The sequence below is a fragment of the Colletotrichum fructicola genome (assembly GCF_000319635.2).
Source record: "Colletotrichum fructicola Nara gc5 chromosome Unknown KSG_Nara_v1_contig08, whole genome shotgun sequence".
NCBI classification, from domain to species: Eukaryota; Fungi; Ascomycota; class Sordariomycetes; order Glomerellales; family Glomerellaceae; genus Colletotrichum; species Colletotrichum fructicola.
In genome coordinates this window covers 1037859-1065053 of record NW_027094058.1, presented here as the reverse complement: position 1 = coordinate 1065053, position 27195 = coordinate 1037859, and the positions used below count along the sequence as shown (strand labels likewise).

At 51.1% G+C, this 27195-nt stretch overlaps 12 protein-coding genes across 12 annotated transcripts; 5 read left to right on the top strand and 7 right to left on the bottom strand.

Moving 5' to 3' along the window:
• Nucleotides 1-350: 350 nt before the first annotated feature.
• CGGC5_v013341 (putative transcriptional regulatory protein) lies at nucleotides 351-2695 on the top strand (the record flags this gene model as incomplete). The annotated part of the gene is made up of 2 exons (XM_032036057.1): nucleotides 351-470; nucleotides 644-2695. The coding sequence occupies 2 exons, from the start codon at nucleotides 351-353 to the stop codon at nucleotides 2693-2695; spliced, it is 2172 nt and encodes a 723-aa protein (XP_031884967.1).
• An 84-nt stretch (nucleotides 2696-2779) lies between these two features.
• Nucleotides 2780-3508, bottom strand: CGGC5_v013340 (uncharacterized protein; the record flags this gene model as incomplete). The annotated part of the gene is made up of 1 exon (XM_032036056.2): nucleotides 2780-3508. The coding sequence occupies one exon, from the start codon at nucleotides 3506-3508 to the stop codon at nucleotides 2780-2782; it is 729 nt and encodes a 242-aa protein (XP_031884968.2).
• A 432-nt stretch (nucleotides 3509-3940) lies between these two features.
• Nucleotides 3941-5057, bottom strand: CGGC5_v013339 (Uncharacterized protein; the record flags this gene model as incomplete). The annotated part of the gene is made up of 3 exons (XM_032036054.1): nucleotides 3941-4734; nucleotides 4782-4987; nucleotides 5035-5057. The coding sequence occupies 3 exons, from the start codon at nucleotides 5055-5057 to the stop codon at nucleotides 3941-3943; spliced, it is 1023 nt and encodes a 340-aa protein (XP_031884792.1).
• Nucleotides 5058-5336: 279 nt separating this feature from the next.
• Nucleotides 5337-6408, bottom strand: fahd2-2 (Fumarylacetoacetate hydrolase domain-containing protein 2; the record flags this gene model as incomplete). The annotated part of the gene is made up of 3 exons (XM_032036053.1): nucleotides 5337-6208; nucleotides 6259-6340; nucleotides 6397-6408. 3 exons carry the CDS (start codon nucleotides 6406-6408, stop codon nucleotides 5337-5339), a joined length of 966 nt encoding a protein of 321 aa, XP_031884791.1.
• Nucleotides 6409-8996: 2588 nt separating this feature from the next.
• On the bottom strand, nucleotides 8997-9977 carry CGGC5_v013337 (uncharacterized protein; the record flags this gene model as incomplete). The annotated part of the gene is made up of 5 exons (XM_032036052.1): nucleotides 8997-9030; nucleotides 9111-9148; nucleotides 9246-9471; nucleotides 9547-9721; nucleotides 9779-9977. 5 exons carry the CDS (start codon nucleotides 9975-9977, stop codon nucleotides 8997-8999), a joined length of 672 nt encoding a protein of 223 aa, XP_031884728.1.
• A 291-nt stretch (nucleotides 9978-10268) lies between these two features.
• Nucleotides 10269-10779, bottom strand: CGGC5_v013336 (uncharacterized protein; the record flags this gene model as incomplete). The annotated part of the gene is made up of 2 exons (XM_032036051.1): nucleotides 10269-10296; nucleotides 10358-10779. The coding sequence occupies 2 exons, from the start codon at nucleotides 10777-10779 to the stop codon at nucleotides 10269-10271; spliced, it is 450 nt and encodes a 149-aa protein (XP_031884727.1).
• Nucleotides 10780-12222: 1443 nt separating this feature from the next.
• On the bottom strand, nucleotides 12223-13799 carry CGGC5_v013335 (Reticulocyte-binding protein 2-like protein a; the record flags this gene model as incomplete). The annotated part of the gene is made up of 4 exons (XM_066152914.1): nucleotides 12223-12242; nucleotides 12302-13170; nucleotides 13322-13572; nucleotides 13641-13799. The coding sequence occupies 4 exons, from the start codon at nucleotides 13797-13799 to the stop codon at nucleotides 12223-12225; spliced, it is 1299 nt and encodes a 432-aa protein (XP_066007713.1).
• A 762-nt stretch (nucleotides 13800-14561) lies between these two features.
• CGGC5_v013334 (Reticulocyte-binding protein 2-like protein a) lies at nucleotides 14562-16012 on the bottom strand (the record flags this gene model as incomplete). Its single annotated transcript, XM_066152913.1, has 3 exons — nucleotides 14562-15213; nucleotides 15253-15755; nucleotides 15854-16012. The coding sequence occupies 3 exons, from the start codon at nucleotides 16010-16012 to the stop codon at nucleotides 14562-14564; spliced, it is 1314 nt and encodes a 437-aa protein (XP_066007714.1).
• A 2242-nt stretch (nucleotides 16013-18254) lies between these two features.
• On the top strand, nucleotides 18255-20179 carry CGGC5_v013333 (putative Na(+)/H(+) antiporter; the record flags this gene model as incomplete). The annotated part of the gene is made up of 6 exons (XM_032036048.1): nucleotides 18255-18303; nucleotides 18360-18428; nucleotides 18487-18593; nucleotides 18665-18986; nucleotides 19040-19359; nucleotides 19415-20179. 6 exons carry the CDS (start codon nucleotides 18255-18257, stop codon nucleotides 20177-20179), a joined length of 1632 nt encoding a protein of 543 aa, XP_031884724.1.
• A 2297-nt stretch (nucleotides 20180-22476) lies between these two features.
• Nucleotides 22477-24279, top strand: CGGC5_v013332 (uncharacterized protein; the record flags this gene model as incomplete). Its single annotated transcript, XM_032021732.1, has 1 exon — nucleotides 22477-24279. The coding sequence occupies one exon, from the start codon at nucleotides 22477-22479 to the stop codon at nucleotides 24277-24279; it is 1803 nt and encodes a 600-aa protein (XP_031881345.1).
• Nucleotides 24280-24961: 682 nt separating this feature from the next.
• Nucleotides 24962-25318, top strand: CGGC5_v013331 (uncharacterized protein; the record flags this gene model as incomplete). The annotated part of the gene is made up of 1 exon (XM_032021731.1): nucleotides 24962-25318. The coding sequence occupies one exon, from the start codon at nucleotides 24962-24964 to the stop codon at nucleotides 25316-25318; it is 357 nt and encodes a 118-aa protein (XP_031881344.1).
• Nucleotides 25319-25480: 162 nt separating this feature from the next.
• easC-0 (Acyltransferase easC) lies at nucleotides 25481-26968 on the top strand (the record flags this gene model as incomplete). The annotated part of the gene is made up of 1 exon (XM_032021730.1): nucleotides 25481-26968. The coding sequence occupies one exon, from the start codon at nucleotides 25481-25483 to the stop codon at nucleotides 26966-26968; it is 1488 nt and encodes a 495-aa protein (XP_031881455.1).
• Nucleotides 26969-27195: the final 227 nt, after the last annotated feature.

Here is a 27195-nt window from a genome sequence, read left to right as displayed (position 1 = left end):
CTCCTCTGCGTCGGGAATTGCCCGCAGTTATCAATGGCGTCGGCTGATGATCCATGCAGATTAGCGGGGATGCCACCAAAAAGCCGGGGAAACATGCCAGGGTTGCTTATCATCCGGCCTGTCTTTTTCGATGGGCTAGGGAGCCAAGAATTTGCCCTCGGTCAAGTGTGGGGGAACTCTGAGCGATAACAAAGGAGGAGCTGCGCCGTCGCGTGAAGAATTATGAAAAGGCCGACATCGCCTCGACCCAAAATCTCCCCCCGTTAGGCCCCATTTCCCCGATCTCAGAAGCCCCAACCACCGGGCGCATCCTTTCGGCATTCTCTCCGGCCAGACGCGGCTCAGATTCGATGGATTCGACGTCGTCCCCTGCGGCTAACGTCCCGAACGCGAAAAGTCCGATTTCTCGCAAGAGGAAGCGAGGGAGGCATGCTGTTGCGTGCGAGTCGTGTCATCGGCGAAAGCAGAGGGTGAGTTGATAGGCTATTTCTGATTGTTGTCTTGGCGCGGCCTGTTTCTTGAGTTTTTGCGATACGCATCTTAGTGTTTGTTGGTCTTGGGAATGTTTGGTTTCGGACAAACGGCAATCATTGAGCAGAACGTTGATGTCTCGACCGTCTCTTACTGACTCAACAATCTCAAGTGCAACGGATCTCGACCATGCTTCAACTGCGAACGCCGAGGAGTAGGCGCATCGTGCTCGTACAGCCATCTGGAAGATGACGGTGAAAGACCTGCTCAACGATCCCGGCCTCCGATAATATCACCAGTCGTCAGCTTCGCGACACCGGTTTCACCAACGACAACACCCTCAATCCCGACACAACAGCCCGAACGTCAGGACGAGTCTTCTTCGGGATCCGGCGCAATTCCGTCGACGTCCTCTAGCAGCGGAGGCGGCAGACGGCAATGCGAGAGCGGACAAGACCAGCCAGCCGAATACACCGTCGGCAATCTCTTCAAAAGCCGCGACGCGCCGTCATTCTTTGGATCATCGTATTTCGGCCCTCAAGCGGCGGCAAAGATCATTCAAGCTCCGGCACCAGAGCTATCTTCGGGACTGTCTCAAAAGGCACAGGCCAGCTCAACACATTCGTTCCGTGATGAAGGCGGCCCGTTCTCTCAGATATGGGAGCTGCTTGGGCTATTACCGAGAAGGAAGACAACGGTTGACAGGTTGACGGATTGCTTTTTGAACGAACTTAACTGGGCCATCGACGCCGTCCAGCCAACCTCGTTCACGGCCAAATATGAGAACTTTTGGTCTAGGAAGTTTGGGTTCGACGACTTCGCAACCATTGACCTGAGATGGCTGGCGTTGCTGTTCATTGTCATGGCTTATGGTGTCCTCCTTGACTGTCCAAAACCACGGAACAAAGAAGTTCAAAGAGAGGTCCACGAGACTTCTCAAAGATTCTATTGGGCCGCGAGAAGAGCCATCGTCATTGCCCCAACGTTCTACGGCGAATCGACGGACCTCGTCAGAGCTGGGGTGTTGGTGACTCGTTATCTCATCTACACTCGCCGTGTACCAGAATCATGGCTCACCACTAGCTTCGCAATGCGTATGGCACAGGCGCAGGGGATGCATATCGACGGCGAACGATGGAGGTTGCCCAGGAAGGAGACAGAGACAAGACGGCGATTGTGGAGCAATCTCTACATGCTCGACAAGACAATCGCGCTCGCGCTCGGAAGACCCTTTGCCATTGTCGACCAGCAGTGCATGGTCAAGCCGGCGTCGAACGTGTGGTTGGATGATTTGAATGACGAAGAAGCAGCGAATGTCACTGAAGCACCTCTGTCCGAGCCTACCCCAAGCGTTTTCAGTCGACTTGCTCATGAGCTGGCCGTGGTTGTTGGCAAGATTCAGGAACGATGCTTCGGATTATTTACGGTATCCTACGAGACAGTCTTGACGTTGGACAGAGAGATCGAGACCTGGAGAGGCAGGTTGCCACCATACTTCGAACTCGACGACCCCGATACATCAAAGGACGAGCGACTTCCCTTCCTGCCATGGCAACGGCTTCACCTTCATAGCATGTACCACTTCGCCCGAGTCACCCTCCACCGACCTTTTCTCTTGCGGCAATCCATCACCAATCGATACAAGCACAGCCACGACGTCTGCATTGCCTCGGCTTGTGCAGATCTAGGCATGGGTCTCAAGATGTTTAGCCAACCTCTTAACGATCGGCTGAAATGGAGCTTAGGCCCCCACAACCTCTTCAATAGCGCTCTGGTACTTGGTATCATTGCCGTCAGAGATCCTCATTCTCGCAGGTCTCAGGCCATTCTTGAAGACCTGGCTGCATACTGCGAGATGCAGCGAAACGATGTCTGGCTCAACGAGTTCGCCCTTGCTGAAGTCAAGATAGTTGAGCTATGCGTGAAGAAGGCAAGGCAGTCTCAACCACCGGCACCCAACCCGATGGTACCCCTGGCTTTGGCATCTCCAGCTGAACGGCCCATGACATCTGCTGGGCCTTCGAATGTGATGAATACGCAACCTCAGTTACCGGTCGAGAGCCCTGACTTCGACCCCTTGCTTGTTGGCCTTGGGCTGCCGTACAGCACCTCAAGTGCTCAGATGACCTGGGATGATCCGGGATTCTTCTTGCCTGAGAGTGGAGACTTATCACAGTGGGAGCATGTCATTAACACAATTATGCATGATAAAACGAATATCTAGAGCTTTAGAGGGACTTCGAAAGCATCGATCCAAAATTGATAGCAGACCAGACTCGCAACCGTTATACTCAGGGTATCCCACCACTCATTCGCTCCATGCCACCATCGGCTTTCTGAAGACATTGTGGTACAGCGGAGGCAAGCCACACATAGCCCAAATAGTATCACCCGAACCACAAGCAGGATCATGACCTCCGACATATCCAAGACGACCCTTTCCAATCTTGCCAAAAGCCGCAGGAACGCCGACCGAAATACCCTTACAGCAAGGCCCAAAGAAAGTCTCTCCATTCTTGAGCCTCTTGCATTCAGGCTGTCCGACGTACCAAGCCTCATGGAAGCCGACCTCTGTCAAATAAAACGATTGGCAGCAAATGAAGTCGTTTGGAAGCCCTGTCGGGCCCACCTGGTCCGCGTCCCTGTTCAGCATCGCAGAGAGTCCCTCTGGGCACGCTCTCGCCCGCCAATCCAGGCCGGCCAGTAAGAAGAACGAGTTCACTTCAGCCTCCACCAGGACGTACGAGAAGAACCCCATTGCGATCGCGGTGCCTCCTTGGTGCACATACGCCAAGACGGAGTACCAGACGTGGCCGTTCTCGGGACGTGCGAGGCCGCCGTCGGTTATGAGGACGACCTTGGGGGGCGTGCTCTGCTGCAAGACTTGTATGGCAGTTTCTGGCTCGGTGGCTACTTGGAGAGTGACGTGGCGCGCTGCTTCACGATAGAATGGGCGCCAGTATTCGTCATGGATCTCATGGTGGAGCAGAGAGATTGCCAAGATGCGTGGCTTTCGTGGCACCCAGGTTGTCTCCATCATGCCTGGAATGATAAGTTAACATGTGGGGGTGGATGAGAATTGGCACTGATACGCACAAACGCTGATGCTACCGTTGGATAGTACTGCCTAAAGTGGACGCGTTGAATTTACCAACCTGATAAGAAATGGCTGCTGATCAATTCTTTTCTTATGTGATGATGGCATCATCAGCTTTCGAGAAAGCCATGCTGCAACACCTTTGGATTGCCTGCGCAGTGGCCAGCAAGTCTGAGATGCGTGACAATGAAATGCCATCTTACTGGTTCATGGTTAGAGCAGTTGCAAAACTCAAGACAATTATCAAACACTGAGACTCAATCGTACAAAGGCAGGCGACAAAGACCCATTGAAGGCAGCGAAACGTGAGCTTATGAGAGTACAAATCCATCCAGTTTATTCTTATCTCGATATCTGACATCCGACCAAAAACTATTTGAGGTCCTTGGCTTGAAGTTCCACGATGTCTCCAATAAGATCCATGAGCTTCGGCTGAACAGGGTTCCACCCGAGACACTTCCTGGCGCGGGTCGCAAGACCCCTGGAGTTGGAGCCCCATCTGTAAGGACCTTTAGGATCCTCTTTGACAACGCCGTCCCAGTCAAGAACATCAAGTTCCGATGTCTTGATCAATCCTTTGTCAAAGGCCGCCTGCGCAACAGCTTTCTCCACGTCACCCCACGAGAAGCTTCCATTCTCAGCTAGGTAGTACCCCTCATCGTCCCACGTCGCCTTACCTCCACCATTAGCCGCAGCCTCAGCTAAGGCCAGGTACATGTTGCTGAGATCTTGGATGTGAACCTGATGCCAGATGTTCTCACCGTCCCCTATCCTGATACCCTTGCCTCTTTCTAGGACGGTAGTGGCCAGCGTGTAAACCTGCGTGCTCTTGGTGTTTCCTGGGCCCCTGCCAGGGCCGTATATGCAGCAGGGGCAGACGATGGCTGTCTTGAAGTTCTTTGAGGGCCATGCGATTGTGTCAGTGACAATCTTGTCCACGTTTCGGTGGAAAGCGTCGTCTGGAAGATTCAGTAGTTCCGAAACACCATCCCAGTCGTCATAGACCTTTGAGCGGTGCGTTCCACATGTGTTGGCTCTACCATCTTCAACGGTCAAGATGCCCGTTCCCGAAGTGTGGATGTACCATCCTGGTCGCTCTGCAGCGTGGAGTTTGAGGCCTTCGATGAAAGCCCTGGCAGACTCCTCATGGTCGCAATCGGCGAAATCTTGTTTTGTATGAGATATAATACTTTTGGGAAGGCGGAAGACTCACGAAGAACTATGTCGGCAGTCGAAGCCTCCTCACGCAGGACGTCCGTTGAGTTGAGGTCTCCAAAGACAGGCCTGACGTTTGGGAATGCTTCTTGTAGAATTGCTGCTTTCTCCTGGTTTCGAACAAGCGCAGAGAAGCTCCATTCCGGATGAGAATGGTAGGCTGCATAGAGGAAGTCCCCTCCAATGTAGCCGGTTGCTCCGGTTCTTTCGCCTAATCAGCTGTAGCTCGTGTTATTAGAGGGATGACCTACATGAATACTTTGGGCGATGCCATTCTGATGGATGAATTTGATGATGCTTCCGAATCGAATCAAATAGTACGAAGGTGTTGTATATTTAAATTTGCTTTTGGTTCAAATTACACTGTCCTTGGAGAAATACCTCTGCAGCGCCCTACGAGCCCGCCTTATGACATAACATCAGTCGACTCACGATGCACCTCGTAGGCTGGTTCGTTCGGACTAGCCCCACAACGTATGCATGCCCAGATCATATTAGTAATGCTAGAAGGAACTCATATTCCGCTGATCAACAAGTTGAGGACTGCTCTCCCTCAGTGAATTCCGTTGACCTTAACCTCAGTAACACCATTGACCCCGTTAACCGCCTTGACTCCACTCACACCATTTGTTGCCTTCTGCGGCTTGTCCTCATACACGACCTTACTGACAAGACTTCCGAGACCATGGCTCATGACAATGCGGAGGTCATCGCCAGGTGCCAGAAACACGGGCGGAGTCCTGCTCACACCAATACCGTGAGGCGTTCCCGTCATGATCACCGTTCCAGCTTCCAACGTGGTACCTTGCGAGAGGTATGCCACGATCTCGGCAATTGAAAAAATCATGTCGTCGCCTCTACCCTCCTGCATGACTTCGCCGTTGAGAACCGTCTTCAGTTCAATGACGGATGGGTCCGGGATGCTGCTCGTGCTGACTAGACACGGGCCCATCGGCGCAAAGCCGTCGAACCCCTTGCCGAAGCCCCACTGCGCGCCGGCGAACTGGTGTTTCCTCCCGGTCACGTCGTTTGAGCACATGTAACCCAGAACATAGCCCATAGCATCTTCAACACTGACATTCCTGGCATCACGGCCAATCACCACCGCAAGCTCCGCTTCGTAGTCTGCTTGGGCATCGGTTGCCTGGTGGGGAATTACCAGCGGGGCATTTGATGCGTTCAAGCAGCTTGCCGGCTTAAAGAACAAAGTTGGATGCTCTGGGAGCTCGAGGTTCATCTCCTTGGCATGTTTGCGGTAGTTGAGGCCGATGCAGCGGATAGTGCCGATCTCTTTCCGTGCCAGAGGAGGTAGAAGCTTCTGGATGTTGAGGACCTTTTGCGTTGGCTCTGCTGAGGCGTCGAGTGCTGATGTGCCGGAGAAGACACGGACAGGGACGGGAGTTGACGCCGCGAAGGCCGCTCCAACTTCCGGGGTGTGAGTAAAATGATGATCATTGAGAGTCGGGAAATCTTACCATCAACATTTTCATCCACAGGTTCGCCGATGTACTCCCTCCAGTCATCCTCGGCGATGAACCGTACCAAACGCTTCCATTTCTGGTCATTGCCGTTAGATAGTCTCATAAATGTTGCCTTGGTAAGTGATGCCTTACCGGTGCTACCATCTTGACTCTTGACCGTTTCTTGGCAGTTTTCCCAGTACCTCAAGAAAGCTTATCAAAACGGAGAGAGAAGAAAGCAAGTTTGTTTGCATGTAGTGAGGGGAATCTCTGAGCCCCCGATTTGGCCCAGCGGATATAAACACGAGAAACCATCACTGATACCTTTGCGTGATTGGCATGTCGCTCCTGCATGCCTCTCCGGTCAACGTCCGTCATCATGGCCAATTCCCGAAGGCGTCGGGAAAATCGATCGGCTTTTGGACGAATACGGGAATTCGGATCCGCACAAGATAAGCGTCGGCCTTGGGAACCCCGCAAACCCACATGTCCAAGATCAAAGGTGGTTCGGCAGATTGATAAAGACGAGTTGGCAATTAGGTAACTATCTGTCCAATTATCCGGGGAGAAAACGTGGCTCGGGGTCTTTTTGGTCTGAGGATGTCCGTCCTGTTCCTGATCCCTTGATCCGGGACGCCTTCTCCGGGTGGGTCTTGATCTTTGGCCCGAGCTGTTGGGTTGATTCGGCCGATGCATGTTTCTCCACGTCCCAACACAGCGCGACAACGTTTCGCAATACAGTATCTTTTTTTCTTCCATAACTCCGACCGTTTTCAGAAGGAAATTTGGCCTTTGGGTTGTCCTTTCATTGAAACTTAGAGGTTCTCCCATTACGGGCCAGGCTGCCAAGGTGCATAGCTCGGTCAGTCCTCGGCCAGCAAACAAAACCTGCCCGACCCACGGGTGAGTCACAACACGCTCCACCGGGTCACGTCTTAGGGCACTTGTGGTTCTGAAGTTTCCATCAAGCAACAAGCACGGTAGCTCAGGGGTAGAGCGCTGGGCTCATAACCCAGAGGTCCCTGGATCGAAACCAGGTCGTGCTATCATCACTTTTTTGCTAATGTCCCAAACATCTCAGGTCTCCTGATCATCAACTCTTTCGTTACCGCTCTCGAGGTCCAGGTTCTTCGTTTTTGACCCCGATCTTCTTCTAAATTTGGGTTTGATCAAAATACGACTGTGTGAATTTCACTCATTGTCATTTCTCGTAGATGGCCTACTCGCTTACGGGTCGAGGGAATCAGAGCCATTCCAATCAACCTTTGGAATAATGGAAAGCGACTTGTTCCCTTTGGTTTCTGAAAAGGTCACCCTGGAGATGACCTCCAGCAGACGATGCCAATACACAATGACCGAGTCAAAGAGGCCGTAGGCCTTGGTGGTTCAGGTTGAAACAAGTTCTAAAGGACATCTGACTCGACAGACAAACATCACAATGGAGTGTGAGCGAGTTCGAGTAATTCGGTACTCGGGGTTCAATGCCAGAACGTTCTCCAACTGAAGTTCAAAGCTTACTTAAACGTCAGCATTTCTTCGCAAAGTGAGACACGAGTCATTCGATTAAAATTATTGAAACTTCATTCCCCTTTGCACTTACACCTTGTTACCATATCCATCCAACATGGAGCCTCCTTTGACTCCAGACTACTACAAAGACTTAGGCATAGGCCTGGGGGCAACAACGGAAGAGATACGTCGAGCCCACAACGAGCTTGCCCTCAAATACCACCCTGATAAGCAAGCTCCTGGTGCGGCCGATGACAATTTCAAACGGGTATCCAGCTCAATTTTGCAATGCCAGCGGCACTTTTGGTTGGTAGCAAACGGCTAATTGTGCATAGATTCGAGAGGCGTACGAATGCCTATCAGATCCCCTCAAGAGAGCGAGTTACCATACCGGCCTCGTTCGTTCCTTAGCCCAATGGATAGAGCACAAAGCCTGGCAACAAGAGGAATTGAGAGGAGCAATCGCAAGATTGCGATCGTGGGACGAGGAGCAACAACGTAGGGAGAAACAAGCTCTCCTGGACGACCTCTGCGAACATTTGCGAGAATGGAAGAAACGAAAAATACCAAATGCGTCCGGAGAAGACTTCTTTAGAGTGGTGATGTCCTTGATAAGGCGTGAGAGAGGCGGCTAAAGTCAAGATTCGGAACACAGGAATACGTGAGGTTCTAGTACAATTGAAAGATTTTGGAATTTGAAGGACTGCTTTGCAACTCCGGGGACCCGGCGTGATGGTTGCAGCTTGCAACTCCATCACGTGTCTTAAACCCTCGAATTAACCACTCTCCGTGCTTCCTCGTGTTTTCAATCATTTACAACAGGAATAGCTCGACATTTGAATAGATTTCTTATTCATACGTCATCCCTGTCTTCGGCGGCTCAACCTCCATACTTGTGATGCAGCAATGTCGTCCCTGCCACTCATCGGATGCACCAACTGGAAGAACACCCCATTGCACCATTTTCGTAGCTGCATCTATGTCCTCTTTAGGTGGGTGACAAGCGGCACTGATCACCGCTGAACATGTTCCCACGAAGGGCGCTTTCGTAGGAATACGACGCAAGCTGAGGACGAAGGTACCAAAGGTTATCAAAAAGCCAAGAGAAATGGCCAGTGTGATCCCGAGATGGGAGAATCCGCCTGTCTTTGCAAAAGTTGCCTCTGTCGGATTAGATCCAAATGAATTATGGACTATTGTAGCTCTGGCAAGGAAGATAGACTGAGAAATTAGGCAATGAAGTGCTATGGATCCAGCTGTAAGCGGAATGCCATATCGCTATTGATGCAATCGTAGTTAGAGATGTGATAAATTTCACTGAATTCTGTTGAAGGTTGGTCAGAGAGTCAGCAACTTACAAGCGGTAGGGAAAGAAAATAGGTCTTTCGCTGGCATCCTATCGGTACTGATGTTCGAAGGCTTTTCCTCTTCTCCCCGTAACTATTCCATTCGATATTCGCATGCATCGATGTCCAAAGACTGTTCAAAGTTACGTAAATCATGGACATGATCAGTTGAGGGGAATTAACAAGGAGTGCTGTACCAGCAGATCCCTTGTCAGTTTGTCCCCCAATAAGGCAGTCCAGCGAGACTGTTCCGAGCCCCTTCTCCCAAGGGCTTGACGAGCTTGGCACTCCGTTGTAAGGATCATACCCCTCCCAAGTCTTTTCGAACGCCTGAATAAGAAATACTCCTGAGGTTCCTAGTGCAGTGGTCCATCTAGAGCAGTTTCACTGTTGTTAGCAAGACGATTTAATGCTGAAGTGAAAAACATTATATCCTAGAGATACTCACAATAGTAAAAATGAGCAATATCTCCAAAACGAAACAGATCCTGCCCATAAGCGACGCTTTGGGATCCAGATCGTTGGTTGATCATTCCAATCTGGAGAGTCGAAGAAAGAAATGCACATCATCCCGCATCCTCGAGTCGTAATGTCTGGTTGAGTAAGAAAGCTCTCCATAGCATCTGCTGGGTTGTCAGCTTGTGTGCAAAATCGGGATAGTAGACTTATGGATCCTGTACCTCCGATGGTAAGTAGGGGCCGTTTTTTCAAACACAGCCATGTGGCAGCCAGCCCAAGAAGCTTGAGGAGGTTACATCCAACAACGATGGCCAAGAATCTAGTGTCCACAACCAAGTTGCACTGTTCCTCAAGAGATCGAGACACACAATAGTCGGGTCCTTCCAAAGGAATCCATGCAGTGCATTCCGGGCCACCCATTAGGTCGCAAATGTGGGTCGGTTGCTGGGTTTGTTTTTGGCATTCTGACAGAGAGGCAATAGAAGCTCGGGTGTCATTCTCTCCACGTCGCGGATGGGTGACTAGTATAACATCTGATCTTCCTGGTTGAAATAGGAAATCGTCTTTGTAAGCCTTCATACAACCTCCAGCTGATAAGTGTTGGACTTGACCGGCAGACATCATTGTCTTCAGCCGCGGATGTTCGAAAGAAACGTTCTTACTATCAAAGCAATTGTTTGTCATTGTGAAAACACCATAGGTCTCAGCGTGTTAATCGAAGGAAATCACAGAATTGTAGCTATCAAGGATCGCTTATTAGCAGACTAGAGACGCTTTGATTTTGTTTTGATTCAACTGACAAGAGGTGGATGGGAAGTGAGCAGAGTCCTAAGAAAGTCCAGACCAAAACTCGCTTTCTAGAGATCCTGAAGAGATTCTTGGTTGATGGCGTACCGATATAAAGCCATTTCTTTTGCGCATGTGATCTGTCGATCTCATCCCTCGTAGGTGATGTCAACACTTGCTGTGTGTAGTTGCCCGTTGCTAAAAGAACACTACCAAGAATGTTGATGACCACGTGCGACCAAGTACTGAGCTGTTTGGCCCTCGCGCAACTTCCCGTGAAGAGGATTCCTTCGTATTTCTGACCTGGTATGACTTCCATAGTAGAAGCGAACACGGCCAAGAACCAGATGTTGAAGAGAGTGACAACCGCAGCTGCGATAGTGGCCCGCGCAAGGCCAGATCTCCATCCTTTGAAATATTCGGACAAAATGGTCATTTTAAACAAGTAAGTAATTTGGGTCCTTCATTTATTTGGGATGGTATTAGAGATCACAGAGATGGAGCGATCACGACCGTTTTATCAGTCAGAGCGCCAAGTGAATACCTTCGTGGGATACAAGAAGTATCGCGCTCCAAACGGCTGCGCCCACTGTGGTGTGTTACCCAATGACCCATGTGAAGTCCCTCTGCAATATTTAGGCTTTTCCTTTTGGTATTGTGCAACAAGGTACACAGTGGTAAGTGAGGCGAAGTAGCGCCACAAGGATGACTGCGCCTTTCCCTATGGGCAGAGTGGAAGTAATTTGCATGTCTCATACGCCCAGCATGCACGCAGCCGTATCAGCATGAGGCTACCTAGACTTTGCTTATTGCAAATTCCGCTAGCTTTGCCGCAAACATAATGTTGTCAAAAGAACTGCATAGAGTAAGACCTAGAAATACGGATGCCTAAGAATCCGTTCATCACGAAAATACCCTCTACATCTCATACTTTTTTTGATTCATGGTTAACGAGAGCATACCTGTTAGCTATGCGACAGGCCTTTCCTGTTGAGGTCAATGCAAGCCTACAAGTGGAACAGGCCTGGAGCCTTCACCAAGGGCATTCAAAATGTGACGTAGCCATCGTCCCTTTCCATAGGCTACAGCCTACTTGTATCGCCACTGTCTCAGTCCAGCCGTACTGAATTATCTTTCCTACACGTTGCCTCAGACACCAAACACCTGTCTAAGGCTAATTCTTTATATCTTTATGCTCTCTACGTGGAATATTTCATAAATTCGACATTTAAGCGGATTATCGCTGATCTTTCAAATGTGAGATTTGTTGCAGCTTTGAACTGCTAGCATTGCTAAGCCTCCTGATGAAGGGCCAAATAGGCGCTCTAAGGCAAGAATAGCTTTAAATCTTTACTAGAGGACCCAAAGGCTACCCATAGAACATATTAGCAGTGTACTGACAGTAGAAACGAAGACGACGGCAGACGATCACGACGGCAGACGATCACGACGGCAGACGAAGACGACGGTAGACGAAGGCGACGGTAGATGAAGATAACAGTAAACGGAGACGAAAGCAGACGAAGATGACAGCAGACGATAATGATGATGACGACAGATAACAGCAGGGGGTAAAAGGAATTGAGTCAGTCGATATAACGGGCCGTTTCCTGGAATTTATGCATAATCTAAACCCTAAGTGGAAGGTCTCGCGCAGTCACATTCCTGATATCATGACTGTAAAGCCCTCTCTATCTATGTCTTATAGTACAAGAAACCCCTTGCATGGAACTCGCCGCCGATGCTACACTACACAGCACCTCCAGATCTTGACGTGCATTTGGCACAAGCCGACAGGTTGCACTGAAGACATTTCGACAGAGACCTCGCCTGCAAATTCCCACACGACTCGCACCTTCCTGATCCGGCTTTCTCCCAGTCATGGTGGCAGCTTTTGCGCTTCAAATTAGCAGCGCTCAGCCGAGCTGACCGTCTTCCGGCTTGATTCTCCTTCTTACGTCGGAGGCGCTCCTTTGAGGCAGCGTTTTGACGTTCTCTGGCCTCGCGAACCGCTTCTTCGGATCTCTCATTCGCGATTCTTTGTTTTTCCTGCAACCGATCCTCAGCCTTGCGTTTCTTCCCTTGAGCCTTGCGTTTCGTTTCTTCGGCCTTGCGTTGCTCCTCTTCAGCTTTGCGTTGCTTCTCTTCGGCGATGCGTTGCTCTTCTTCGGCGATGCGTCTCTCCTCTTCAGCTCTGCGCTTAGCTTCTTCCGCTTTGCGCTTCTCTTCTTCGGCTATGCGTTGTTCTTTAGCTCTGCGTCGCTCCTCGGCCTCACGGCGTTCCTCTGCGACGCCCATCTCCTCCGCCTTCCGCTCCCTCTCGACCCTGCGGGCCTCTTCGGCTTGCTGCTCTGCCTCTTTGCGTTTCTGCTCGGCTCGTTGCTCGGCCTCTCTGCGTTGCTGTTCTTTGGCTCGCTGATGCGCCTCTTTGCGTTGCTTCTCCTTGGCTCGCTGCATTGCGGCTCTGCGGTAGTAATCCTCCCATGCCGTCTGCCGTGCACGTAGTTCTTTCAATGCTTCATGCTCTTCTTCGGCCTGTCTTTGAGCTTTTATCGCGTCATGGCGCTCTTGACGTATGGACCATTGGGCTTCAAGGTTCTGCTTGACGTCCGCTTTCTCTTTGTCCAGCCTCCTGTTGAACTTCTTCTCCTCCTTGTCGACAATCCTTTTCCAGCGGGCCTTCATCTCCTGTACTGCCTGCTGGATCTCCTCCCTTTCCTGCTGTTCCATGGCTCGCTTTGCTTTTCTGCCGTCGGTCTGTATGTGCTCCCAGATGTCATTCAGTGCTTCAGCTAGTTCGTTCTCCTGAGCTCGGGCCTCCTCGTTCCTGACTTGGGCGTAAATGGCGTTCCATTTGGATGCGGATCATTCTGATCTGGCGTTCTTCCTCCTTGAATGCTTCCATCTTGCGTCTCCACTCGTCTTCAGGCTTTCGGAGAGCCTGTGCTTTCTCTCATCCGCGTTTGGCTTCCTCCCACTGTTGTCTGGCGTCCTCCTCCGCCTGTCTCTTGGCTTCTGCTGCGGCGTGTTCCGCTTGTCTCTGGGCTTCTTTTGCGGCCTGTTCCGCTTGCCTCTTGGCATTTTCGGCGGCCTCTCGGTCTGCCTCTTCTTGAGCTTGGCGTTGCAGGAACTTATTGTACCTTTTCCAAGCGGCTCGTACGTTGGCATAGGAGGCGTCGTACTCAGCGCGCTTCACTCCATCTCGAAGAAACTCATAGGCTTCACGGGCCTGGTGTGCATGTCAGCGGAATATTCGAATCTCACAAGAGCATATAGTGGAGAGCGCTAAGTACGAACCTTGATGAAGTCGTGAGCGCCTTTGCAAGCTCCAGGAGCTTGCTTATCCGGGTGGTGCTGAAGCACAAGTGCGCGATGCGCCTTTTTGATTTCTGGGTCCGTCGCATTTTGACCGATACCTAGATCTGCGTGATAGTCTAATATCTGCGGCGGATCCATTCTGAGGAGAAGAAGGTACTTGGTTGCATAGACGAAGCTGGCTGGCAAGTTGGTGAGGCGTTTTGGAAATCCAAATCAGGTTAAGGTTGTGATAATATCCACAAGTTGGTTCTCTGGAAAAGGAGGGTGAGCTGGTGAGAGGTCGGTTTGCTCGACTATCGCATGTGAAATTGGATGAGACGCCGAATTTTGTATTTGTGAAAGAATTTGCGCCGCAGCTCAGCTTGCGCGTTGGGAAATGGGAAAGGTAGGTGATGTGTCTCTAGAAAGGAGGTCGACATTCAGAACGCGGGACCCACTTGGCGGTCTTCACACTCAGTGTTCGCGTCCTACACTAGTCCCTTTAAAGCATTGTTTCCTTTTAGTCCCGATACCTTAAGCCCCTGAAAGTCATACTGAAAGCCTTCGGAAGCGAATATTAAAAGTTGTCGATTCATATGGGCTGCTAAGTACGCCTGCTCCATTACTTGTGGTGCTATCGGCGGGAAGGCGCGATCCAACTCGGCCCCATATCAGCACCTTCCCGCACCGCCAGGCAGGGGGTGTGTGGGACCATCCCGAGACGGTTCGTCCCTGGCAGACCGTGAAACCTACCAATGAACTGCTCTCTTGCGTGGATTTTATGAGGACAAGTCTGGAAGACAGAATACAATTTATCGACATTTTGCTATCTAAGTACGATTCATAGGCTCAACACTGGATTAATGCCAAACCTCATCCCAGCGTAACCATCTTCGCCACAACTACCTGTTCTGTTCCACATCAAACCCAGATACCTGGTTTCGTTTCGGCCAGACCACGCTTGCACTTCAGACAAAGCTTGATATCGCACATTGGACATATGAAGTATGACGTCGCCGTCTTCTGCTGGCATGATCCGCAGCATTCCGCGCCCACTTCCTCAGTCCAACCAAACCAAGCATGGCCGCATCTTGCGTGACCACGTTTTCCATACAACATCTCCGTTAGCGTACGCTCATCCAAGTAGACCTCTGATAATCTCTCGCGCTCTGCTCTGACCATTTTCGACATTTTCTTCGATCGCTTCTTGGTCTCGAGTTGTCGTAGACGATGGCGTTCTCTGGCAGCATTCTCTTTCCTCTGTTTCTCGTTCTCTCTCGCGGCTTCCTGCGCTTCGAGTTCCAACCGTCTCTTTGTTTCTGCCTCTTCGAGAGCTCTTTTCTCATGCATAACTTTCTGATACGCCTCTCGCTTCTCCTTTTCTTGCCTCTGCTGATCTTCACGTCTCTGCTGCTCCGCCTTCCAATGAGCTTGACGCTTCTTGTCATCCTCCTGTCTTTTGATCGCCGCGGCCTTCTGTTCCAGCTCCTTTCTGATTGCCGCGGCTTGTTCTGCCTGGTGTCTTCTGATAGCCTCGGCCTTTTGTTGCTCAGCATCCCAACACGCAGCTAGCCTTTCCTGCTCAGCTCTGAGGTAGGATTCTCATGCATACTCTCGAGCTAGTTGCTGAGCTTCTCGTTGCTCCTGCTGAAGAAGGGCTTCAGCCAGAAAGGCTGCCTCGCGTTGGAAGGCTTCGAACTGAGTTTGCTCCTGCTGTCGTTGCGCATTTGCTCTTCTCTGCTCGTTTATTCGGCGATCGTTGGCACTCTGCTGCTCGCGTCGTCGAGCCTCCCGCTGCTCGGTCTCTCTTTGCTCCTTCTTGGCCTCTCGCTGCGCAGCCCTCCGCCTTTTGGTCCTTTCTCGCCGGGCTTGCTTGCGTGCTTCCTCTCTCTGCTGTCGTTTCTCTTCTCTGCGCTGCTTCGCTTCCTCTCTTCGCTGGTCTTCCTCATCGCTCTCTTGTCGGGCCTCGGCCTCGGCCTGACGTTGAGCCTCGTCTTCTTGCCATCGGCGATGTCTCTCGTAGGATCTCTTCGAGTTGCGGTAGGTCTTGTCGTACCTGCGGCGCTTTGCTGGATCCTTGAGAAACTCAAAGGCTTCACGAACCTGGATGCGGAGCTGTTGTCAGGCGAATACTTCTTTGGCGTGAAAGCAAAAACAATCAAGAGAAAGAAAAAGAAGCTTCGGCCAAGATCGCCAATCGAATTTATACGCACCTTTCGAAACTCGCTAGAGTCGCTGCGGTCCCCGGGTGCTTTTTTGTCTGGATGGGTGGTTCTCGCCAAATCCCGAAATGCTCGGCTAATTTCTTGTGATGTGGCAGTGGGCCTGACGCCCAAGTCGCTGTAATAACCCCGCCACTGCAAGGGATCCATGGCGACGGAGAGATGTAGAGTTGTCGGATGGAAAGCAAAATAGTTGGAATCTCGGCCAATCGGCGAGGTGACTCGATCTACCCAAGGCCGGCCTCAGAATCTTCGCATGACTTGGTTCTGAGTCGCAGCGAGGGCGAGCCGGGGCAAGCTCTGAGATGCCGAGTGCTCGTGAGGAAGGTGAGGATGAGGTAGCCCGCGTCTTTTCCGAGCGTTGTTCCCTTTAGGGCGCTTCCAGGTGAAGCGCGTGGAAGGAAGCAAAATTTCCTCCAGGTAGGTAAGGTAGGTAAGTTGGGTTGGGAACTTTTTGTTAGGTGCGTGGTGCGTCTGCCCTTACAGTGTACTGATGATACTCTCAACGGGAAGGCGCGACCAACCCCGGCCCCACATGAGCTCCTTCCCGCTCCGAAAGGCAGCGGGTGTGGGGCCATCCCGACGTCTTGGCCCGTGCTGGGCGACAGAAGACACACTCTGCTGGCCCGTGCTTGGCAACGGACGACATTCTCTGCAAGACATGAGATGAGAAAGTGGACGGGAGAGGGATCATGTGTCGGGCACTTGTTGGTCGACATATGCGTATTACTCGTTGGGGGTGCAGCCGCATAACGGCTCAAGATGAGGTTACATTTTGCGATCCGCAGTGCCTTACTCGGGTCTTGGAATAAGCATCTCCGCGGCGCCTGCGCTGGAGTTCTCCATGGCGTTTGAGCTTTTCATCTTTTCTCAAAGGTTTATTTTTGGGATATATCACCTTGCGATGCGTTTGTTGGACTTGTTCTATCACAATGTACGGAGCGTTTTACGTTCACCAGTGTTGGTTCCCTCTGCTTAGAAACCTGACCGCCAATTCAAGACCAGAGTCGTTCTCCGTGAACTAATTGAACTCATAATCCCGCAGTCGGATAGCCTCTAACCATCATATCATCAAGTTGAGACTGCGTGCTTTTCATCGGAGGTCGGTCTCTCCGTCGTCTCCGCCGAGAGGATTCCCCAACAAGACTGCGATTTATGCTTCGGTATATCAGCAAAACATTTGATTCCAAAAGGTCCCCCGCGAGCGGATTTGTCGATCCAAAGACCTCTGAACTCTGTCGTCCCCTTTTTTTAGAACGTATCTTGGCACTTTCGTGTCCCCCAAAGCTCCTTGGTAGGGAAAAACAGCGGGACTCGGCATTATTGGCGCTTGGCATCTTGGCCGCTTGGCGGAAATATCATCGGACGCGTCCACTCGCTGACGATCGCCACTCCACGACTTGGCGGAGTTCTTGGCCGTTTTATCTCTCGCCGCGAAACTTCAAACCGGCGGGATGTCTGTGGTTATTCCGCTCCCGCCATGAGAAGACGTCTACTTTGGCACGTATTTAGCATTGACGATATTCGGTCGGCGAGGCCTATCAGCATCCGCGATTGTTTGGTACATGTCTAGTTGCATTCCGATTCCTTTCTTTGGAACTCCAGTGGTTCGTTCTCTTAATCTAAAGCGTCAATGAGAGCAAGCTGATAGTATTATTCTCTCATGAATCAAGATCTCGGCACTTGAACTGGACCAAAGACAATGTGACGTTGGTCAGGTATCAGCCTCGATCTATGTGAGCGCCGACAACCGCCGCTTCGGCGAAATCTCCAAATGAAATGTCGCCCTGGTCGCACCTCGCCGCCCAGCCTCCAATGGCGACCGATGGTGGCGCCGCCTGCTCGCTCAGGAACCGTCTCACCTGAGGCTGGGCATTCTGTCTGTCTGCTGTCGCTCCCGCAGAGCTAGGCGTGATCAACCGCGCCCGAGACGTTATCCGTCGGTATGTGGTAGTACCTGACCAAGCTTCATCGCCATCGGCTTGTGGAGTGACGCTGCAGCACACATTGCCCCTTTCGGCAGTGCAGGTTTTCGACGTCGCCAACGGTTCCGACAGGGTGGGTGATCCACGTCCACTGCCACCACTCGATTGCCTCTGCCCCTGAAGATGTGTCTCAGTAGTCTCCCATATTGAGGAACATCATAATCTTTGTGGATGAACTTAAATAACTTCGGGTTGACCGACCATTGACTTGCCAAGCTTTCATTCGTTCTCTTCATTCCCTTTAAACTAGTCTTCTTCTTTCTCTTCGTTCTCAGTCTTTTGCACATTTTTCGTCTTTTGTGTTTTGACAGCGCTTTGTTGAAAAGAAAATAGAAAAAACGTCCCGTTAGTCTTGCTGGTCAAGAGATTTCCACCAAACACGCCACACCATCTCGAGCTTTTTGAAGATGCCGACCCTCGATATTAGCGAGTTGAACATTGTCCTCGGCGTTCTTGGTATGGGCTAATGCGGTTGATCATCAGTCAAGTGGTGTGTACTGACCCTCGTCAAGGACTGTTCACCTTGCTGTACGGCATCATCTCGGTCAAGATCAAGTGCAAGTGGTACTTGGGTGAAGCCTGTAAGTGACCCAAAGCATGCTTGCTGTCACTGAACATATATACTAAGCGTCATCTCAGTGCCTGCGGTCCTCATAGGTGTCCTGCTCGGACCCATAGCAGCCAAGTTTCTCGACAGCACACGATGGGGTTCCGCAACGGAGGGACAAACCAACGCCATCACCCTGGTTTGTGCCCAACTGCCCCTTTCCTCCACAAACCCCAGATTCCGAACTCGATCTGACCAACATGGCACTAGGGCCTCGCTCGTGTGATGATTGGTGTCCAGCTGGTGATCGCAGGCTACCAGCTGCCCGCTAAGTACCAGCAACTGCGGTGGAAGGAGATGGCCTTGTGTTTGCTTCCCATCATGACCATCATGTGGCTCTGCACTACCCTCTGCATGCTTGCGACGGTGCCCAAGATCACCTTGCTGGCCGCCCTCGTCATCGGCTCTTGCGTTACGTGCACCGACCCCATTCTCTCCCAGGCCATCGCCAAAGGACCCTTTGCCGACAAGTTCGTTGCTCGCCCCCTGCGCGAGATTATCTCCTCCGAAGCGGGCGCCAACGATGGCTTTGGTGTGTGACCTCCCTAATAACCCTATCGATTCAGCTAGCTAACAGCCAGCCAGGATTCCCTTTCCTTATGCTGGCCGTCTACCTCATCCGTCACGCCGACATTCCTGGTGCTGGAGAAGGAGGGGAGACTGCTTCGGTCGCCGAGAGAGCCATGAGTCTTCTTGCTCGTTCAGAGGAGGGAGTCGGTCGTCTTGGCGGCGGTGTCGGCGTGGCTCTCACCAACTGGGTCGTCGAGACTTGGCTCTACATTGTCTTCATGTCTGTTGCCATCGGTATCGTTGTCGGCTTTGGGTCCGGAAAGGCATTGAAGTTTGCTCTGCGTAAACAATGGGTCGACTCCGAGAGCTACCTTCTCTACCCCACTGCGATCGGGGTAAGTCATGAAAAGCTTTGCGTCATCTTCAAGTCAGCTAACCGTGTCTTCAAAGCTGTGGCTCGTCGGCATCTGCGGCATGCTGGGCACAGACGACCTCCTTGCTTGCTTCGTCGCCGGCAACGCTATGAACTGGGACGGCGAGTTCCTGGCCGAGACCGAGAAGCGCCACGACGAAGTCAACTCTTGTGTCGATGTCCTTCTCAACTTCGGTGGATTTATGTACATCGGCACAGTCATGCCCTGGGACCAATTCAACCAACCCGACGTAACCGGCCTCACTTGGGGTCGCCTCTTTGCCCTAGGGGGATTGGTCCTCCTCTTCCGCCGCATCCCCGCCATCTTGATGTGCTACAAGGTCATGCCGAAGGTATGCCAGAACTGGAAAGAGGCGCTCTTCATGGGCTACTTCGGCCCCATCGGCGCCGGCGCCGTCTTCTACGTCGAGCATACCCGCCACCTCTTCCCGGAGCTTGGAAGGGGCGACGAAGAGGAGACGAACCTCGTCCGCGTAATGGTGCCCGTAGTCTACTGGCTCGTGCTCTTCTCGATCGTTGTCCATGGCCTGTCGATCCCTGCGCTGAACCTGATTTACAAGTACGCTGGTGTCAAGCCTATCCAGGAGGACGCCGTCGAGTTGCGTCGGGTGTCGATGCATGTGCCCACACCGAAGAACGCTACGGTCGGCGACCGCGACACGTTCATCGCGTACAACCGCTTCTCGCGCCCCGTGTTCAACACGGCGGAGCTGCCGTACTTGACGAACAACCAGAAGATGTACACGCACGATGAGAAGTCTTTTGACAGCTTGGGGAAATAGATTCGAAAAAGAAATTTTGGAGAGATAGAACTACATGGCAATCGGGAAATTGGACCAAATTGTAAAGCTTCTTGCCTCTTTGACGGGCAATCAAGACCGCATAGCTTTAGTTGATTCAGGTTCTCATCTACTCTTCATCTGTCCTTCGATCCAAACTATCTTGATGTTATGAGCGTTTCTGTGGATTCTTCAGTGACAACCTAAAGGGGGCAAAGTCGATGAAAGAGACGGGCAAGTCGATTTCTGCGCCTTTGGTCGCCGCCTTTCGACACGTCTGGCGGCCACAGTACTCCCAGAGGGAAGGTGCAATCAATCTTTCTTCCCTTCTAATTTTTTTCTTTGTAGTTTGCCGCCTGGAGGCGCACCTTGTTGACTGCTGTATGACTTTCACGGGGAAATATTCGAGGACTAGGATAGCCTAAGCTTTATAGAGAAACCTCTATAGCTACTTATAGAAGTATATAAAAAGAGCGTAAATCACTTTAATTATAGGGGGTAAATATCTCCCTCTTTATATTACTATAACTCATTATACTAAAATACTAAAATAATACTATATTTACTACTTTTATAACTATTAACTATCTCAAGAGTAGTAATAGCTTTACTTAACTTATTAGTTATAAGTTTTAAAGTAAATATCTTTTTTGTTAGAACTATAATAAATTTAAAGAAGTATTATTCTTCTATTACTTATTAGTATATATTATTCTCTACTAACATAGTGTTACGACCCGACAGGCATGATGTTACGGTCAGCTATCCGACAGTAGGGTCTGCTAACAGAAGCTGGGGATTGAGACGTAATAACAGTACACTTGGTCGTGGTCTGGGTCGCAGGTGGTAGACTGTAGTAGATCGGTCTTCAGAGGCTAAGGTGATCAGTCTTAGGCTCAACAAGTAAGTCGCAGTGAAGGTAAGCTGAGAGTATCCGTGAGGATGAATACTAAGTTGATTGCTGAAGAGCTATGGAAGTCTGACCATGAGCCAGGCTCAGGGTCATACTATATACAAGTCTAATTCCGAACATGTTCCTTTGTACCTTGGGTCGATCTGGATCATTCTGATCCAGAATGATCGTTCGGCCCCCAAGTCGTGTTGGATCATATTGATCCAATATGATCGTTATCTTATCGTCACGTGACTTGGACCATAGTTCTTCCGTTTACCGAGTGAGTCCCTGTTGTTCCCGTGATCCTGCAGTACAAATGTCCTGTCCTAGCCGCCCGCTGCCTAAGTGGGTTGGTTATCTGTTATTCCTGCATATCGGGTCGTAACACATGACACGTTGGAACAGCCCCGCCTGGCATCTCGGCGGCTAACGCAGAACATATGTAAGCAGTAACACAGGTGTAACCAGGAATCATCGGGAAAGGAAGAACTATGGTACAGGTCACGTGACTTCGGGAACAGCACGGATACAGGGCAAAGATGGATATGTTGGATATGTCCGCTATCCCAGCTATCCATGGATATGTTGGATAGCACGGATATCCTACATAGCCACCACAGGAGATACTGTGCAGAACTTGTATATAGTATGACCTGAGCCTGGCTCATGGTCAGACTTCCATAGCTCTTCAGCAATCAACTTAGTATTCATCCTCACGGATACTCTCAGCTTACCTTCACTGCGAATTACTTGTTGAGCCTAAGACTGATCACCTTAGCCTCTGACGACCGATCTACTATCAGCCTACGACCTACGACTCAGACCACGACCTCAGTGAACTGTTATAACGTGTCAATCCCCAGCTTCTGTTAGCAGACCCTACTGTCGGATAGCTGACCGTAACACATAGCTATAATAATCTATTTTTTTAAAAATATTTAATAAGTTTAAAGATATTACTAAAGTATTCAAAAAAATAAAAAAAATAATAATTAGTAGTTATTATAAAGTAAACTAATTAAACTATCTAAAATAAGAGAACTTATTAGTAGAACTTAAAGTAGTACTATAGTTTAACAAAGTAATAGTTAATAAAAGTAGTTAGATATATAGGGGGTAGTTAGAGTAAAGGGGACCTCTTATATATCCTTAGTTATATAAAAATTCACAAAAGAATTCTTCACAAAATAGAAGGTGCAGTCAAGCTTGCCCCTACATAAGCGCCTTCCCTCCGATGCGCTCTAAGCTAACGGGTGGGGCCATGCCGCTACCATCTTCGAAATCTCACCTTCGCTGACGAACTTTTGTTTTTACGACACCACTCTCGCCTCGACAAAGTTTTCACCGCTTCTCTTTTTCTCTTTTGCGTACATCGACACGTCCTTGTCAGGCCACCAAGTTCATCATGACGAACCTGCTCGATCTCCCTGCTGAGATCCTCAACCAGATTTGCGAGCAGCTCTGCTACCACTGCCGAAACCCGAGGCACTTCGTGAATGCCGATGAGGAGGAATCCATCGAAGACAAGCGCGCCTTGGCAAAGTTGTGTCGCACCAGCCGCACCCTGCTCAACCTAGGGCAGCCAGTGCTCTACCACTACTACGCAACTGGAAATCTGGCTCCGGTTGTAGACAACGGAATCGAAAGACACAGCATGCCGCGGCGAATGCCAGATGATGACAAACTTGCGTTATTCCTACGCACCATTATCGAGCGCCCTCCCCTAAACCGAATGGTCCGATCTCTCCAACTGGTTCACAATGATCAAAGCATGCCCATCACCCGCGAACTCTACACCCTCCTCAAAAGCCATGTGGTGCAAACCGGACAGCTTCCCGGGCCTCTGGAGGACACTTCTATGTGCAGCTGTGGCAGGAGGGAAGTTTGGATGCAGGGTGCTCAAACAACGGCGACGACGACGACGACGACGACTATGATGGCGACTGCGACGGCTAGTACAGCAATGGAGGCATCTACAGAGCTGGATTGGTTTGGTACTTGCTTCCATAATCGGGATGCCTTGCGTTGCTGGCTTCAAGCGATCACAATAGTGAAAACCGCAGAAAGTCTGGAGTCGTTGTTCGTAGCTGCCGACGGCGAGAGATGCCCATGTGTTGTGTCAGGTTTCAAACTGCCGCGACTCAAGAGGATGCTGCTGAGAGGCGGGGGCTTCGGCGGAGCTCACATGCCTGAATGGCTCAAATTACGATCGTTTGCTTCTGGCGTGGAGGAGCTGTACATCGACTTTGCCCCGGGCTCGGGCTGGGTTCCACTCGCCAACCAGAATCCAATGGCTAATCTGAAGAAGCTCTTCATAGTTGGGCTCGACCCAGACTCATTGGAGGTTCTTCTTTCAAACTGCCCGACACTCGAGGACTTGGAGTACTACTTCCCAAATCCTGTTTGGGACTGGTATCCATCAGAGTACAACGCGGCTCTCAAGCAGGTGAAGACAACGCTGCGAAGACTTTGCTTTGTCCGAATCCCAAGTACAGGCAACCAAGATCTCCGATGCATTCTTGAGGACGATGACCAGTGTAGTTTTGCACTTCAGGAGAGACTGACCTACGATCCAATCGCGTCTTTCGAAGACTTCGAAGTCTTGCAAGATCTAACCCTCGACCAACAGTCATTCTACCGTCCTTCTCAGCCCTCTAGCAGTATTCTTTGGTTCCTTCCGCCGAACATCAAGCACTTTCAGATTCTATACACCTTCTACAACATGAGAGATAAACTCGCGGCTCTGGCTCATAGCGTCACACATGGCTCGTTCTCCTGTCTTCAGACATTGAGACTCTCCTTACGCCATCGGGTGAGCTATGACAGGACGCATACCTTCGAGTGGATTCGCGAATCTCGCGCTGTTCTTCAAGAGGCGGGAGTCCAATTCATTCACGAAGTGCGACGGTACTGGCATTCATACGACGAAAGCCTTAATGGTAGTGGCAGAGACATGAGAGGATGCGAGCCTCTTACTATCATCCCAGGAGCAACGGCAGGATCCAGATACGTGGCTTGCGGATGGACCGAATCATGGAAGTGGTGCGACCACAAGAAGTGGGGTGAGCCAACGGGTTTCGAGGAGTGCTACGAGGGCTACGAGGACCAGCAACATTTTGATTGCGAGTTTCACCTTCTCCAGACGGGCGAGTCTTGGTCTGCCTGTCGCTGTTGTGACGACATCGCGGTGGTTGATGACTCCGAATGAATGAAGATTGGCGAAGGGGTGGTTCATGCATATGCCCACATCAGACCTCTGCTACTCATGAAATTTCATTGTTCTAACCTTCAATTGACTCTACATTCAACAAGATTGCAATCGTGAAGGAAGGACAACGATGCAGATGTCAACCATCACAGATGCGACGACAGTAAAGCAAAGTATGCATGAGCCCATAGCAATGGCTGCTGATGTAACATGTGCAAAGCAGGTCGTTCTATGGAAATCAACGACATCGTTGTGCGATAGCCACTGGAAATGAGTATAACACGATGATTCGAACAACAATCTAGGATTTCCCGAGAAACATGGACATCATTATTTCGGGGTTGTCAAACATTCACCTTGTGAAGTCCATTTGCGAAAACCTGTCCGTATGAGGGGCTGCCTGTTCATAATCAAGGTTGTTTGCCTCTTTAGTGCGATGCCCCGAAATGGTATCAGCTAACTAAAGACATCAACCTTGATGCCGAACAGCGTTCCGGAGATAGCCTCTTGACTAGGTATTACTGACCATCATCTTTCCCTTCGGAAAGATTCATTTCTCAACCAATTTCTTCCTAGCTACGAACACACACGCACCTAGCCCTTCCGTTTCCCATCCAGGTTTTCGTCACAACAACCCAGCACACAATTACCAACCAAGGCTCCGAGTCTCACGATAGCAACCATGGAGATGATTACCAGGATATCTTCAACTCCAGCTATCTTTGGCCGGGCGGATATTGACGTGGTGCAGGCCGAAGATCGTTACTCGCCCTTTCTTCGACCTCAGCAGTCCGACCCTCGCATTCAGCTTCGCAGACAGGGATCTGCCGCGATCAATGATCTTTTCCTGGAACGTCTCTCGTCTTTCGGCGTCCGGAAGCCTGGCGGTATGTCGACGACCCGGGTCACCACGCGCTCGTCTTGGAGGGATCTCCTTCAGGGCAGGTGCGCTCCTGCTCTGGTTGTGCACCGAGAGGGGGGCCAGCTGATTCTCACATTCACCCAGAGCGCAAAAGCTGCTCACCTCATTCACCAGTAAAACTTCTCCTCCACCTTCACCACCCTTTTCTTGGACAACTATCGCCCTCCCAATATCTTCCAAGATTCTCCTCGGCCACGAGATTCTCCCCGCATCCCTTCTCCCCTCGTCGTGTACTCTGGAAATCAATCCCATCCCACAACCCACGACACTTCGGACAAGATGCGCTTCACTTCGTTGAACGTCCTCCCCCTCTCCCCCCTCGACCAGATCGCTCCGAGGATCTACGTGAGATCGATCTTCGCGTTGAACACCAGCAAAGGATACGACTCCGTCACCACTCAGGAACACCTCCGGAAATGCTTCCACAAGGCCCTCGCTCGTTGGCCGTTTCTGGCTGGCCAGATTCGCCCCGCCGCGACGGGACGAAACCGTCTCGAGCTGGCCTACACCCTGGACGACAAGGCCACTGACCTCGCCCGATGTCCTGATCTCTTCCGCTGCGAGCGCATCAACCAGCTCGGAGGCTTCACTTACCAGGAGTTGGTAGCTCTCGGAATGCCCCCCATTGCGATGGACAAGGACATTCTGTCCCTCTCGCCAAACCACCCCAAGCCTGGAGAATCCTGCCCTCCTGTCACGCTCAAGATAACTGAGATGACTGGCGGTGGCCTCTTTGTGTGCTTCTCGACCCATCACGGCATCTTCGACGGTGGTTTCATCAAGACATTCCTCGAGTATTTCGGCAAGATCGCGCAAGAGGAGTCGATGAAGTCCTGCTCGCTCCCTGAACCAGCCATTGAGATGCAGCCAACTTGGCTCACGGAACTCAAAGCCAGGCCCAGCTTGTCTGTGTACGAGAACGCGGACATCAAAGGTGCTGAGTTCCCAGAGTATGACTTCACCGACAACAAAGAGGCCTCTTCGATCGCTTCCACTAAGACCAAGCACTCGCGCGCGGTCTGCAAAATCTTCAGCTTCCACAACGCAATCCTGAAGAATCTCCAGACAGAGGCACTCCAATACCTCCGCGAGATCTATGGCAGCACTGCCTTCGTCTCCATGGCCGACACCCTCTCCGCTTTGGTCTGGGTCCACGTCACTCGGTCGCGCCTCCCCCATCTGTCGCCTTCCGATAACACCAACTTCACCACCGCAGCCGATGCCCGCCCTCGCCTGTCTCCGGCTTTCCCTCCTACAGCCTGGGGTAACATCTACACCCAAACCATGGCTGGCGATCATGTTGGCAACCTCACGCAAATTCAAGAGAACGGCGAGCTCCCCAGCAACGCACGCCCTGCCATCTTCGAGGCGGCGTGGCTGATCAGACAAGCGGTCGAGAAGGTGAAGCAGCCCGACTACATCCCCTCTCGCATTGCCCTCGCCGCATCTCTCGAAGACCCCACCATGGAGGGCGCGGCTTTCCGCAAGGCGAACCAGCCTCATCACGCGGGCTTGGGCTGCAGTGTCTGGGTGCACATGGGCGCCGATGTCGACTTTCGGATCTCTGGCACTGGTGGGAAGGCTGACTTTGTGCGCAAGACGTACTCTGCCAACGATGGAAGTATGAACATCATGCAGAGACGCGGAATCACGAAGGGAGACGCGCCCTGGGATGTACTCCTTGCGCTTAGGGAAGATGACATGGATCGTGTCTGCGGTGAGAAGGAGCTTGGTCAGTGGACGCAGGATTGGTGCCCGCGGGTTTAGATAGGATATGTCGTTGGGCTATTTGGTGTGGTGTTTTGGCGAAAGGCTTCTGCATGGCAAGGATACTGAGGAAAAGATACCCAGGTGGTTTTGCATCTTTCATATTAGACACAATACAAAGGGGTGTTTGTGATAAATTGCTCATTAATCAACACATCGACTGCTACATGTAAGCTTCTCATCTGCTCTCCACCATGCTCTGCAATATCTCACGTGTTGCATCTAAT